The sequence below is a fragment of the Cornus florida genome, unplaced genomic scaffold, assembly GCF_030987335.1.
Source record: "Cornus florida cultivar Cherokee Brave unplaced genomic scaffold, ASM3098733v1 CherokeeBrave_3.0.0_Hap2_Chr02, whole genome shotgun sequence".
Classification (NCBI taxonomy): Eukaryota; Viridiplantae; Streptophyta; class Magnoliopsida; order Cornales; family Cornaceae; genus Cornus; species Cornus florida.
The window spans coordinates 9,598,365-9,614,489 of record NW_026775572.1 but is presented as its reverse complement, the minus strand read 5'-3'; the positions used below and the strand labels follow the sequence as shown (position 1 = coordinate 9,614,489).

General features: G+C 33.9%; 1 protein-coding gene across 1 annotated transcript; it reads left to right on the top strand.

The window, feature by feature from the left end:
* Positions 1-7,952: 7,952 nt before the first annotated feature.
* LOC132293545 (uncharacterized) lies at positions 7,953-15,116 on the top strand. The gene is made up of 5 exons (XM_059791078.1): positions 7,953-8,523; positions 13,123-13,191; positions 13,291-13,395; positions 13,490-13,706; positions 13,777-15,116. Exons 2-5 carry the CDS (start codon positions 13,153-13,155, stop codon positions 14,943-14,945), a joined length of 1,530 nt encoding a protein of 509 aa, XP_059647061.1. The 5' UTR covers positions 7,953-8,523; positions 13,123-13,152; the 3' UTR covers positions 14,946-15,116.
* Positions 15,117-16,125: the final 1,009 nt, after the last annotated feature.

The window sequence follows — 16,125 nt, the reverse complement described above, 5'->3', positions numbered from 1 at the left end:
CAGGCCGTATCTCCTGCAATCTTCTCCATCGCGGGCCAATTTTCAGGCCGTCGCTGCGTTTTCTCCGGCCATTCCTCAAGCCGTCGCTGGTCACAATCCCTCTCTCCATCTTTCTCTGCTATTGTCACTCGGGTAACCATCCTTATCCCTTCCTCTTCTCTCTTTTTATCTAAATATATGTGTGTACTTGTGAGTATCCATGTGTAAAAAGTCTGAGAATAAGGGTTTTGATTTTTCAAATTACTGAGATTAGGAGTTTGAATTTTATGATGATTTATATTCATGATATACATTGTGGTATTTTGAGAAAAATTGACGGGGCTGTGAATCTGAGATGATATATATGTGTTTTTAATTTCTGAGAATCTGTGATGTATATGGTTTGATTGTTTCAGTTTTGATGTTGGTATATATTCGGGATATGCATATATGTGGTTTGAAGTTGGGGAATTTTTGTTTTAGGCTGTGGCTGTGATGTCTGTGATCATATATATAGATGATGTGTGTTCTGAAATTGTGGAGAAGTTGTGACTGTGATGGGCTGTGAAGTTTGGGTAGTTTTGATATATATCTATGTGTGATGACATATATGATTTGTGTTCTGAAATTGTGATGGGCTGAGGCATTGGAGAAGTTTATATATATATATATACGTGTATGACTTGAACTTTGGATTCTAAAATTCTGAATTTTGGAATTTGATTCTTGTTGTCGATTTAAACTTAGTTCAAATTTCTAATGAGACTTTATCTTCTAAAAGTGGTTTTGAAAGTGTCGCCGTTTGATTGAGTCGAGAAATAAATTTTTGAGGGAGGACCATGATGATCCTTTGATGTTGAGTGTTAAGAATCTCTGGGAATTGTTTGGGCATTGTAGTTGATATTTATGCTTGAGAGTTTGACATTGAAAAATATTCTGAAGTTGCACTCTTGATTATTCTAATGGAAAGCATGTTCACACAAGTTCATATCCATGTGTTAAGACTTTGAAATTCTGAAATTGCAAAAATGATGTTTTGAGATTGTTCAACACATGAGTTGTGATGTTCGATTTGGATAAGTTGTATTTGAAATTCTGTTGTATTTCAATTGGATAATTGGATGAGTTGGATAATTTTGGAAAGGAACTTGAATGTCATTAAGCATGCAAATAAATTCTGAAATTAGAGGAGACACAATCTTTGATATCTATACGGGTTCTATGCATGTATATGGTTTCTTTTGGAACTTTTTGACATGATTGATCATCAATGCATATATGGTCATGTATGCGGATCATTTGTGATGTTTAATTTCTGAAAATTCTAAGGGCTGAAATGTTTAGAGGTGTTATATAGTTTTCAAAATTGGAAATTGGGATTTGATAGCTGAAATGTGAAATGTGATTTGATTTTGTTTCTTCAAGTTTCAATCATTTTCAGAATTTGTCCAAAGTGTCCCTAATTGAGATGAACATGCTCTAAGTGTATCTTGCTTGATTTTTGCCATGCGAGGGCATTTCATGTTGTTTGTGAGCGAATGTGATGTGAGTTATGAGTTGTATTGAAAATTGAGATAAGACGAATGACAAATCTGTCTAGAGCTAAGTTATTGCGGAGGAAACAGTTTTGGGAATTGGGACTAATTATCAAAAGTAGTATACACTGCACACTATATACATGTTTTGTTAATTAATTTCCATGAGAAAGAAGAGGTTGATATATTGTTGAAGGATGTCCATGACGTTAAGCTTTCATTCATTTATTTCTTGTGTGAATTCAATAATTTTTGTAGGGAACACTTACAGTAATAAATCTCTGTTTTTTTATGAAATCAACAATAATGAATGTATTCATTTATACAAATGTTCAAGTATAGAAGATTTTGGTACATTTATTTATTGATCACCGAAGATAATGAATGTATTCAATAATGAATGTATTCTTGTGTGAATTCAATAATGAATGTATTCAACCAATTTTGGTACATATATTTATTGATCACCGAAGATAGAGCATGGAGAGAGGTCAGGGTCCAAAAGCAAAATGGTTGATGGGCCAGCAGGTAAGAAAGCCTCATTTAGTGTCTCTCATTTCCCTTTAGGCAAGGTTATATGTACCCTTGTTTCGGGGCTACTACAAGTCTTGATTCTCCAAAATTTCTTGAAAAATAACATTTGAGTCCCTTTGTAAGACATAAAACATTAATGGAAAGCTTTTAATCTATCCTTATATTTTAGTTGGAATCGTTATCACTTAAAACATTAAACATGTCTAAGTGGATAAAAGCGATTCTATTTAGTGTTCTAAGTCTTACTCGTCAAATAGAGTGGTGGTGTTCAAATTTCTTTTGGTTTTGTTGTATTGCATTGGCAGGTCTTAGAGCATGGACAAACTTAAGGGAACTCGCCAAATCAATCGAAGCTAGAAAAAACTCATCAAATTATGAATTGGTTTAACTCTTTATCTTTTTGTGCAAAATTATGGATGTCATAGATTTTGGATAAAACCGATTCAGTTAGTATTTTAATTCTTACTCATCAAATAGAGTAGTAGTGTTCAAATTTCTTTTGATTTTGTTATATTGCATTAGTGGTAGGTCTTGGAACATGGACAAATTTGAGGGAACTCACCACAAAAATAAATCGAAACGAGAAGCCACCATGCGTGCGTACATCAAAATAAATAAATACTACTCTTATTAGAGAAATTTGAAACAAAGAAAAAGAATAAAAGCAATTGTGAATTAGTTATATTCAAGATTATGGATGTCAAAGATTTAGTTCTATCCATTGTGCAAACTGATGAAGAAAGTTTGGCTATGTTTTCAGTATCTCCTTACCAAATACCTTGGATCTAATAGCCACTTTTCACATGCAATGAGAAAATGAAATATAACTCTAAATACACAAGCAGATTGCAATTATGAAGGAAAAAAGCAGAAGAAAAAAAGAGTCTGTAAAGTTGATTAAATTTAGATTTTGGTCGCTTTATTATTTATTTTTTGAAGTCTTTCAACTTTTTAACCGGAAAAAAACACCGGTCATGCAATCAAATTGGACCCTCATTAATATGAGTTATTTGTGGGCAAAGGAAAGGAATTAGAATATAAAAAACTAAAAAATCAAAAATCAAGATCAAATACATGTCAGTTTATTTTAATAATCGATTATATATATGTTTTATGTCAGCGACAAAGTAAGGGTACTAAAATAGTACTTGATGGTACATGAGAATTCTTTGCCAATCAAGTCGTACTTTGAGTAGAAAACAAACCAGATTATAATATTACCCACCTACAAATTAATGCACTGTTCTCTTGTTCATTTTAAGGCTCTTAATTTTTCCGCACTCTTCAAATTTTGGTTTATGTGATGAAAGAGCTTAAATGGATTCCGTTTACAAAGATTCCACACAACGTTTCCAAATCCATGAGTTTGAGACCTATCTACCTCAAATATTTTAGTGTTGGTTATAATTGACAGAAGCTCTTATTTATTTTGGAAAATGATTTGTTACATTGAATAGTTGTATTGAATTGTTAAACTTACTTTTTAATTGTTCACTTATGCAATATATAAAAATTGAATTGCTAGGCCTACCCTAGACACTTGTTTAGTGTATTACATTTTTGGGATTGGTTTGTGCTCACTTTAATTAAAAGTTCACCCTTTATATAGGCATTAGTCTCCTTAATGGACGGATATGAAGCATTATAATCAACGACTATGATTTACGCACTAGAATACTCCTTTTATTCTCTCCTTTGTGTTCTAGAATCTCCATCCCTCTCTTTAAGACTTGACAATAATGACACCGAAATCACTCCCACCATCTGGAACAATCTAATCTAAATAAGGGATAAAAAAAGAAGCTAAAACAGAGCAATTATTACTATGTATTGCTGAAATCCATCAATAAAATAATTTGCATTATTACTCCCACATTTTGATTGATTCAAAATGAATCAGATACCAAAAATGTTGAATACCTTAAACGAAGAAGAAACTTACAATGATACTCAACCATTCGAAAACGTCCAATCCAGGTATGTAACCAAGAACAATCACCAGAATTGTTGATAAACCAAAATTTTGTAGCGTTTTAAATCTTAGTCATCAAATTTAAATTTCTTTTGATTTTGTTGTATTGCATTAGCGGCAGGTCTTAGAGCTTGGACAAACTTAAGGGAACATATTATCAAAATCGATCGAAGCGAAAAGCAACTCACTTAGTACACCAAAAGAGAAATAAATAAAAATAATGGAAGATTAGGAGAATTGTATTTATTTTGAGAAAAAGAAAAAAAAAAAAAAATTAAAAGCCCAACCCTTGAATTTTGATCGGTTAACTAAACATGTCGTGTTCGTGTTTGACCTTCTAAACACGATTATGGCACGATTAACTAAACGTGTCAAATAAATATATCGTGTTTGTGCCAAGAATGACCCATTTAGCTAAACGTGTAAAATAAATATGTCTTGTTCTTATTAAAAATGACTTAAATGTGTCTTTTTCGTATCGTGTCAAGTCTTGACCCATTTATTAAACAGGTTTATTGAAAGATTGACAATAAATGAAAATAATTTAGTTTGCAGGTTTCAATCTAGGAAAAAAAATATTTTGGTTAGCATTTTTACATCAAAACTTGAGTTTGTACTTTTGTTTTAAGTTTTAGCTTAGTTTAGAAATTATTCAAAAGTTAGTTAGTGTTGGTTACCTCCCAAGGTTGGAGATGGAATTTATACTATAGCCAAGGGAATTTTGGCACTAACAGGCTTGTGGCCTAGCGGTATAAGGCTCTTACTTTTCAAAGGAAGATAAAAAAAAAAAAGAATTTTGGCAATCTTGTATGCAAGGGTAAATAGGTAAATGACACACTTGAGTTTGTACTTTTGAAAAAATGGTTTTGGTAACTTGAGGAATACTAAAGGACGGGAATTTGTACGTATGTGATATTTGTCCTCATTGCAGTGCATATGTATTGCAAAAAAATAAATTAAGAAAACCTGTTCTATATTTAAATTATGCAAAAGTCTTCGGAACCAAAAAAGTGGTTAAAAGCTTCAGCCCAACGAGTTGAATGTCTTTTACTATAAACTTTTGAAACTTTATTTTGATCTCCTTCATTCTCGGTACTAGCATAATTTGAGTTGGACTCGTTCCAAATTCAGACGAACTATTTTTATAATTAAGGTTGGATTTGGATCCAAAATTTTGAATCCAAACTTAATTATAATTGAATTTCAGTTGAAAAGTTAGTAATCCTAGTTAATATGAACCTGAATTATAATATTTTTTTATATTTTTTATTTAAAAAATTATATATAATATTTAAATTATGATCACCTTTTTCTTTTTAACTTTATTAACTTACATCTTTATGTTAAAACTTTAGAGAAGTATTTTTTAAAAAATTTGTTTGTGATTTAGGCTATAGCGTGCTTTGAAGAAATGGATTTATGATCATATTTCTGAAAATGGAGAAGTTCCATCATTTATGCCATTTGCAGGTAAGATGCAAGTATGAGTTTGTTGCTATTTACATTCATCATCAAACTTCCCACTAACACCCAATAAAAAGAAGAAAGAAAAAAAATCCGTAAATGATCATCCTTAATTCCAACATGAGTGAGAAATCGATCATTTTTATTAATTCACCTAATATTCCAAATATCATTAGAAAATTTCATCCCAATTATATAGTTTTGTGAATGTCCACTTGGGATAAATTGCTAAACTACCAATTCTGTAATCTGTAATATGTCTGAGTCAAGGGTCTGGTCATGTAAAAATGTTTGTTACGGTGTATATATATATATATATATATATAGATATTTCATCATTTAGTAATAGAATAGTGACTAAAAGTAGTCTATCAATCAGGATATAATTTGAGAATTAAAGGTGGAAACAATGTTACATAGACTTGTTACATTACCCATGATGCAACTTTATATTTGCACATATATATATATTTTAAAAACCCAAAACTAGAATTTTGATTCAAAATAATCAATAAATTGAGATCACATGTAGCAATTTCTTTTAACTACATTTTTCTTGTATAACCCGGAAAGCTTATTGTTTGATAGAATTAAATTTTAAATATTCAAAATTTAATGAATTAGACATAAAACGTTAATTTTAAACGTTCAATCTATTCTTATGCTTTAAAGGGGAATCAATGTTCTTGTTAAATTTTTTTTTATTTTGTTGTATTGACAAATTTGAGGGAATTTGCTACCAAAATCAATCGAAGCAATAAACTACTCACTGGGTACACCAAAAAATTTAAATTGATAAAAATAAAGGAAGAATAGGAGGATTGTATTTATTTTGGGAAAAAGAAGAAAAAATAAAAATAAAAACCCAAACCTAGAATTTTGATTCAAAATTATCAAGAAATTGAGATCACGTGTAGCAATTTATTTAACTACATTTTTCTTGTATAAACCCGGAAAGCTTATTGTTTGATAGAATTGAAATTTAAATACTCAAAATTTTATGAATCGAATTTTAAATACTAATTATAAATTAAATTTTTTATTTGTAACTGTTTGAAATTTAAACATTATATTTCTGAATTAAACCTTTTTTTTTTTTTTAGTAGTATTCACAATCTTGCTACTGAAAGCACTTCATTGTCACATTTTTTATTTTTTTAAATTAAATGTTAAAATGAGCTGCCATAAAAATAACAAATAAATAAATTATCAAAATAGCATCACACTGGTCCAAACACCTCCTTAATGTTTAGGTTAAGAAACTCCCCAAAACACCACCTTGGTTTTATATGAAAAAAGATGCAATGGATAAAGTCGGCATTTAGGTGGTCAATGGAACCCAAATCCACTACTTTTGTTATTCAAGTTTGGGCCATATCAAATTGAACCCAACAACATCTTAAGTCCAAACCAATTCCAATAATGTGTAACTTGGGTTGCAATGGGTTTTGTAACTTATCTTCAGATAGACAGATTGGACATTGGTCCAATGCATTTATAACTTCAGACTTGTTTGGTTTAGTTCTCCAAGAACAGATTAATTTCAAAAAATTCACTATTCTTTAAAATTAAGTTATTTTTCTTAGACTGTTTTCACAAAATTAACTGTAACTTAGCTAAATTTCTTTTAATCTCAAATCCAATAATTCAGTGTCCCCAAAAGTACAAGTCCAACGCTCAATTATCATTGTTTTATTAGAATTTTCAAAATCGTGTTCAATCTAATTGTGAAAAAAGTTGTTGAAATTCATAAAATAAATAAACAAATAAAAACAAAAAACAGAAGTCATTGCACCCTTAAATTAGATTTGTAAAATGATATATGGTAGTCAAATTGCACCCTTAAATTAGATTTGTAAATTGATTTGCTTTTTTTAATATTTAAGGATTATAAAGAACAAAATTTACTTGAAATTTACAATGCCAAGAACTATAAAATCTTTTCATTTTTAAGACTATAAATTCAAATAAAAGTGTTATCTTAATATTATGCTTACATGAATGGAGAATTGAAATCCATACATTACTACATTTATTTTTCAATGCATGATGATATAATAGTCGGTCACACTATATTGCATCAGTTGTTGTCAGCAATGATTAGTAGACTTTCAAATAGCAAGTTAAGGTACAAAACTATAAATCAATTCAATTTAAAAGATCTTTAGAATTTTTTTTTTTTTTTTTTTTTGACACGACTTGATAGAACTCGCTACCAAAATCGATGAAAAAACAATAATAAATAAATAAAAATAAAGAAAGTATAGAGGGATTGTATTTATTTTGGGAAAAAGAAAATAAAAATAAAAATAAAAACCTAAACCTAGAATTTTAAAGTTCAAAAAATAAAAATAAATACCCAAACCTAGATTTTTGACTCTTCAGTTTTATAATTTCTAAAAACCTGATTTTTTTTTTTTATATATATCTTCTCTTTACCTTTTCTTACTTTTCTCTCTCTTTCCTTCTTTCTTTCTTTCTTTCTTCCCTCTCTCCCAAACATACAAAAGAAAAACAGCAGGGAAGCGAAGCAAATAGTCTTTATACATGCTCGCTCTTCCCTACGCGTTGCATATCTTCTCTCTCGTGCCTCCGTCTATCCATCTTCTCTCTCTCTCCGCCAAACCCTAACCTCCTCATCATCTCTCTAATCCTCCATCTCTCCACACCACCTCATCCCTCCACCGAAGCCACCACTCTACCTCCATTCCATCTCCCCATCTCTCATCCACCACACTTCACCCGAAACCACAAGCCACCAACACCCCTTCTCTCTGGTCAAGCCGCCGCTGCGTCTTCTCCGGCCATTTCTCAGGCCGTCGCTGCATTTTCTTCGGCGATTCTCTGGCCTAAGTTCTCTATCTCTCGGATTCTCATTGGCCATTCCTCCGGCCGTCGTTCTCATCTCAGGCCGTATCTCCGGCAATCTTCTCCATCGCGGGCCAATTTTCAGGCCGTCGCTGCGTTTTCTCCGGCTATTTCTCAAGCCGTCGCTGGTCACAATCCCTCTCTCCATCTTTCTCTGATATTCTCACTCGGGTAAGCATCCTTATCCCTTCCTCTTCCTCTTTTTATCTAAATATATGTGTGTACTTGTGAGTATCCTTGTGTAAAAAGTCTGAGAATAAGGGTTTTGATTTTTCTAATTACTGAGATTAGTAGTTTGAATTTTATGATGATCTAGATTCATGATATACATTGTGATTTGGTATTTTGAGAAAAATTGACGGGGCTGTGAATCTGAGATGATATATTTGTGTTTTTAATTTCTGAGAATCTGTGATATACATGGTTTGATTGTTTCAGTTTTGATGTTGGTATATATTCCGGATATGCATATATGTGGTTTGAAGTTTGGGAATTTTTGTTTTAAGCTGTGGCTGCGATGTCTGTGAACATATATATAGATGATGTGTGTTCTGAAATAGTGGAGAAGTTGTGACTGTGATGGGCTGTGAAGTTTGGGTAGTTTAGATATATATCGATGACGTATATGATTTGTGATCTGAAATTGTGATGGGCTGAGGCATTGGAGAAGTTTATATATATATATACACGTGTGTGACTTGAACTTTGGATTCTAAAATTCTGAATTTTGGAATTTGATTCTTGTTATTGATTTAAACTGTTTAGTTCAAATTTCTAATGAGACTTTATCTTCTAAAAATGGTTTTGAGAGTGTTGCCGTTTGATTGAGTCGAGAAATAAATTTTTGAGGGAAGACCATGACGATCGTTTGATGTTGAGTGTTAAAAATCTTTGGGAATTGTTTGGGCATTGTAGTTGATATTTATGCTTGAGAGTTTGACATTGAAAAATATTCTGAAGTTGCACTCTTGATTATTCTAATGGAAAGCATGTTCACACAAGTTCATATCCATGTGTTAAGACTTTGAAATTCTGAAATTTCATAATTGATGTTTTGAAATTGTTCAATAGCTGAGTTGTGATGTTCAATTTGGATAAGTTGTATTTGAAATTCTGTTGTATTTCAATTGGATAATTGGGATGAGTTGGATAATTTTGGAAAGGAACTTGAATGTCATTAAGCGTGCAAATAAATTCTGAAATTAGTGGAGACACAATCTTTGATATCTATACGTGTTCTATGCATGTATATGGTTTCTCTTGGAACTTTTTGACATGATTGATCTTCAATGCATATATGCTAATGTATGCGGATCATTTGTGATGCTTAATTTCTGAAAATCCCAAGGGCTGAAATGTTTAGAGGTGTTATATAGTTTTCAAAATTGGAAATTGGGATTTGATAGCTGAAATGTGAAATGTGATTTGATTTTGTTTCTTCAAGTTTCAATCATTTTCAGAATTTGTCCAAATTGTCCCTAATTGAGATGAACATGCTCTAAGTGCATCTTGCTTCATTTTTGCCATGTGAGGGCATTTCGTGTTGTTTGTGAGCGAATGTGATGTGAGTTATGAGTTGTATTGAAAATTGAGATAAGACAAATGACAAATCTCTCTAGAGCTAAGTTATTGCGGAGGAAACAGTTTTGGGAATTGGGACTAATTTTCAAAAGCAGTATACACTGCACACTATATACATGTTTTGTTAATTAATTTCCATGAAAAAGAAAAGGTTGATATATTGTTGAAGGATGTCCATGACTTTAAGCTTTCATTCATTTATTTCTTGTGTGAATTCAATAATTTTTGTAGGGAACACTCACAGTAATAAATCTCTGCTTTTTTTATGAAATCAACCATAATGAATGTATTCATTTATACAAATGTTCAAGTATAGAAGATTCATTGAGAGAGGTCGATTTGTTAGACATAAAACGTTAATGGTAAACGTTTAATCTATTCTTATGCTTTAAAGGGGAATCGATGTTCTTGTTATATTTTTATTTTTATTTTGTTGTATTGACACTATTTGATGGAACTCGCTACCAAAATCGATGGAAGCAATAAGCCACCCACTAGGTTCACCAAAAAAATAAATAAAGGAAGAATAGGAGGATTGTATTTATTCTGGGAAAGAGAAGAAAAAATAAAAATAAAAACCCAAACCTAGAATTTTAAAGTTCAAAAAATATAAATAAAAATCCAAACCTAGATTTTTGATTCTTCAGTTTTAAAATTTCTAGCACCCTGATTTTTTTTTTTTTTTTTTTTTTTATATCTTCTCTTTACCTTTTCTTACTTTTCTCTCTCTTCCTTTCTTTCTTTCTTCCCTCCGAAACATACAAAAGAAAAACAGCAGAGAAGCGAAGGAAATAGTCTTTATACGTGCTCTTCCCTACAACCTACCCGAGTGTTACATATCTTCTCTCTCGTGCCTCCATCTCTCCATCTTTTCTCTCTCTCTCTCTCTCTCTCTCTGCCAAACCCTAACCTCCTCCTCATCTCTCTTACCCTCCATCTCGCCACACCACCTCATCCCTCCACCGAAGCCACCACTCCACCTCCATTCCATCTCCCCATCTCTCATCCACCACACTTCACCAGAAACCACAAGCCACCAACACCCCCTCTCTCTGGTCAAGCCGCCGCTGCGTGTTCTCCGGCCATTTCTCAGGCCGTCGCTGCATTTTCTTCGGCCGATTCTCTGGCCGAAGTTCCCTATCTCTCGGATTCTCATCGGCCAATCCTCCCGCTGTCGTTCTCATCTCAGGCCGTATCTCCGGCAATCTTCTCCATCGCGGGCCAATTTTCAGGCCGTTGCTGCGTTTTCTCCGGCCATTTCTCAAGCCGTCGCTGGTCACAATCCATCTCTCATCTTTCTCTGATATTCTCACTCGGGTAAGCATCCTTATCCCCTCCTCTTCTCTCTTTTTATCTAAATATATGTGTGTACTTGTGAGTATCCATGTGTAAAAAGACTGAGAATAAGGGTTTTGATTTTTCAGATTACTGAGATTAGGAGTTTGAATTTTATGATGATCTATATTCATGATATACATTGTGATTTGGTATTTTGAGAAAAATTGACGGGGCTGTGAATCTGAGATGATATATATGTGTTTTTAATTTCTGAGAATCTGTGATGTATACGGTTTGATTGTTTCAGTTTTGATGTTGGTATATATTCGGGATATGCATATATGTGGTTTGAAGTTTGGGAATTTTTGTTTTAGGCTGTGGCTGTGATGTCTGTGATCATATATATAGATGATGTGTGTTCTGAAATTGTGGAGAAGTTGCGACTGTGATGGGCTGTGAAGTTTGGGTAGTTTTGATATATATCAATGTGTGATGACATATGATTTGTGTTCTGAAATTGTGATGGGCTGAGGCATTGGAGAAGTTTATATATATATATACGTGTATGACTTGAACTTTGGATTCTAAAATTCTGAATTTTGGAATTTGATTCTTGTTGTCGATTTAAACCGTTTAGTTCAAATTTCTAATGAGACTTTATCTTCTAAAAGTGGTTTTGAGAGTGTTGCCGTTTGATTGAGTCGAGAAATAAATTTTTGAGGGAGGACCATGATGATCCTTTGATGTTGAGTGTTAAAAATCTTTGGGAATTGTTTGGGCATTGTAGTTGATATTTATGCTTGAGAGTTTGACATTGAAAAATATTCTAAAGTTGCACTCTTGATTATTCTAATGGAAAGTATGTTCACACAAGTTCATATCCAAGTGTTAAGACTTTGAAATTCTGAAATTGCAAAAATGATGTTTCGAGTTTGTTCAACACATGAGTCGTGATGTTCAATTTGGATAAGTTGTTTTTCAATTGGATGAGTTGGATAATTTTGGAAAGGAACTTGAATGTCATTAAGCATGCAAATAAATTCTGAAATTAGAGGAGACACAATCTTTGATATCTATATGTGTTCTATGCATGTATATGGTTTCTTTTGGAACTTTTTGACATGATTGATCTTCAATGCATATATGGTCATGTATGCGGATCATTTGTGATGCTTAACTTCTGAAAATTCTAATGGCTGAAATGTTTAGAGGTGTTATATAGTTTTCAAAATTGGAAATTGGGATTTGATAGCTGAAATGTGAAATGTGATTTGATTTTGTTTCTTCAAGTTTCAATCATTTTCAGAATTTGTCCAAAGTGTCCCTAATTGAGATGAACATGCTCTAAGTGCATCTTGCTTGATTTTTGCCATGTGAGGGCATTTCATGTTGTTTGTGAGCGAATGTGACGTGAGTTATGAGTTGTATTGAAAATTGAGATAAGACAAATGACAAATCTCTCTAGAGCTAAGTTATTGCGGAGGAAACAGTTTTGGGAATTGGGACTAATTATCAAAAGCAGTATACACTGCACACTATATACATGTTTTGTTAATTAATTTCCATGAGAAAGAAGAGGTTGATATATTGTTGAAGGATGTCCATGACGTTAAGCTTTCATTCATTTATTTCTTGTGTGAATTCAATAATTTTTGTAGGGAACACTTACAGTAATAAATCTCTGTTTTTTTTTATGAAATCAACAATAATGAATGTATTCATTTATACAAATGTTCAAGTATAGAAGATTCATTGTTTTGCTGACAAGTGACTATGTGTTGTCGTGCTGAGATCTTTCATTCATTCATTGAATTGGCTAATTTGGCTGATTATGTTTTTCAATTTATTAGCTTTTGTGGCACCTCATAGTATTTTCGTTCATGGGTTTTGCTTGAATTTCTTTTGTTGCAGTAGCATTTGGCTGATTGGGTTTTGCTTGAAATGGTTTCCTCCGACGATGGAAACGATGGGATGGGTCAGGTATATCGTTTTCTGCCATTCTCTGATTCTGTTTGCTCTCTTTCTTCTTTTTTTCCCCGGGTCTCCATCTCACGTTTAAGATTCCTGCTCCGTTTTCAGGTACGGGCCAAGAGAAAAGCAATGGAATTAAACAAAGAGGGACCGACTGGGAGAGTTTTTGCAGAAATGGCTCCCTCCTCCGACGGAAACGATGGGATGCTTCAGGTATATCGTTTTCTGCCATTCTCGGATTCTGTTCTTCTTCTTGTTTTTTCCTTGGGTCTCCATCTCACGTTTAAGATTCCTGCTGTGTTTTCAGGTACGGGCCAAGAGTAAAGCAATGGAATTAAAGAAAGAGGGACCGACTGTGGGCATTCATTTCGGCACCACGTGCTGTTCCCTAGCTGTTATTGAAGGAAACGTTGCAACAATAGCAGCCTCACTTCCTTGTTACGTTTCTTTTACGGACTCCGGGCCATTAATTGGCGATGCTGCGAAGGAACTTTTTCCTATGAATCGCGAAAATACAATTACTGGTTAGATGCTTAATCTTGATTTAGTACCTTAATATAAATAGCACCTTAATATTTTTTTCTCTTTTTGTAGGTCCCCTAAGATTCGTTGGCTACACAGCGAGTGCCCTCCATTCCAAGTTGCCTGCTCCCATTGGTGTGCACATGATTGAAGATTTACGTGAAGACGACGCGCCTTGGATAAATGTGACCATCAAAGGAGTGGAAAAACATTTGTCTCCCGAAGCTGTATCTTCTTTAATCATTGAAGAGATCAAGAAGATGGCCGAGAAGTCCCTTGGGGTCTGCATCGTGGATGTGGCTTGTGCCTTACCCAACAAGTTAGAGAATCGGAATGCCAGGGTGGATGGTATTCAAAATGCAATTGCATTTGCAGATCTCAGGCTGGCTGGGACCCACACTGAAGTTACCGCTGTAGTCTCTGCGTATGGTTACGAGAAGGAGATTAGGAATCCTGTCATCAAAAACGTTTTGATTGTAGATGTAGGTGGGACGGCGTCAAATGTGACCTTGTTCAGTGTGGGACAAGACAGATTGGAATACGAAGAAACTACTACAGATGATAAAATTTGTGGTGAAAGGATGGACATGAATATGGCGCTTCACATTCGGGATGAGTTCAATAAGAGGCACCGTGGTGTCCATGCTAACATGGCTGTGATCAATCGACTACTCATCCCCTGCGAAAAGGCGAAAATTTCGCTGTCATCAAATGATCTTGTCGAGGTGGAGGTGAAACAGTTGTTAGACGGGGTTGATTACAGCACCTCCTTCACGCGCCCCAAGTTTGAGGAGCTCAATGGGTATCTTTTCGTGTCTCTGGTTAAGATGATAAGGTGTTATTTGAGGAAGTTTGCGAAGGACAAGTATGGCCGCCTGCATGAGATTGTGTTGGTTGGGGGATGTTCAAACATTCCCAAACTTAGAGAAGTGGTACAGGCACAGTTTGAGAGCAAGCTTCAAATAAGGTTGAAGCCTGAGTATGTTGTGGCTTGTGGTGTGGCTATTAGACATGCTCAGGAGAAGGAGAAGGAGAAGGAGAAGGAGAAGGCGAAGGCGAAGGCTGCTGAGCATCAAGAAGTAACAGGAGATGACATATCCTGCGGTATGGCACTGATATCTGCTTATGAGAAGGATGATGCCCCAGTCACACTGGGGAGATTCAAAGCCCTGGAGAGGGATTTGAAAGCCATTCAGGATGATGTTACTTGGATAAAGGAGAGATTACAAAAAGGAGGGTAGAACTTCTTGTGAGAGCTACTTGGTAGTTGAAAAAGTGACTTTGTTATTTTTGTGCATAGTAAACTGTTTTGAGAATTTGTATTTCAGAATGAAATTTTATATGTGGAGACTTGTTTGTTTAGATTTTAGGTATATGGTACTGTTATGCATCATAGTTCACTGTTTTGAAAAGTTGAATGTATTTTATATGTGGATGCATGTCTCTGTGGATGTAATGATTTTAGGTATAATTTGGTGGTCTGGTACCCACAACTGCACGGCCAATATGTAATTCATACGTCGTCTTCCCCAGCAGGTCATGCTCCACAAACTAAAATTCCTTCAGATATGCATCGCAGTTACTATCCTCTTACCTCAAAACCATACCCTTGCACATGCTAAGACCAAAGAAACCAGGTCAGACAGCTGTTTCTTCTTCTTGTTGATGCGGTAGAGAGAGAACCAGGTTAGACAGCAGAGAGAAACAAAGGCCCTTATTTGATTTGTTGTTGTACTCGTTTTTAATCTAAATTGCACCCTTAAATTTAGATTTGTAAAAGCATGTGGTAGATAAATTGGTTCGCAATGTTAATATATAAGGATAAAGAACAAGAAGATGTATAATGGCAAGAACAATAAAATCTTTTTTACTTATCAAAAAAAATAAAAATAAAACAATAAAATCTTTTCATTTGAAGACCATCGATTCCACGGTGTTAGCGTAAGTGATTGAGAGAGATGAGTTTGCTACTATTTACATTCATCATCAAACTTCTCACTAACACCCAATAAAAAGAAGAAAGAAGAAAAATCCGTAGATGGTCATCCTTAATTCCAACATGAGTGAGTAATCATTTTTATTAATTCACATAATATTCCAAATATCATCAACTATGAATCACGGACACTCCTCTCAGGGGTCCCGTACCCGTGTCGGATACTTTTCGGACACCGACACCCGTGTCTGAGGCTCGGACACGTGTCCGACACTTCTGTAAAGTGTCCAAATATTATTTTTTATTGGACACGCGTGTCCGAGGCTCGGACACACGGTCCGACACTTCTGTGAGACAAGATTTATTTTCTCTCACTCCTCTCAGTCTCTCCTCTTCTTCAATTATCTCTCTTCATGAACAAAATATATATATATATATATATATATATATATATATTTAAGTTACATGAACAAAATTTTGTGAAA

Coding starts and splice junctions, on each gene's coding strand:
- LOC132293545 (XM_059791078.1), top strand. CDS start 13,153: ATGGTTTCCTCCGACGATGGAAACGATGGGATGGGTCAG. Junction 13,192..13,290: donor GAAACGATGGGATGGGTCAG/GTATATCGTTTT, acceptor CTCCGTTTTCAG/GTACGGGCCAAGAGAAAAGC. Junction 13,396..13,489: donor GAAACGATGGGATGCTTCAG/GTATATCGTTTT, acceptor CTGTGTTTTCAG/GTACGGGCCAAGAGTAAAGC.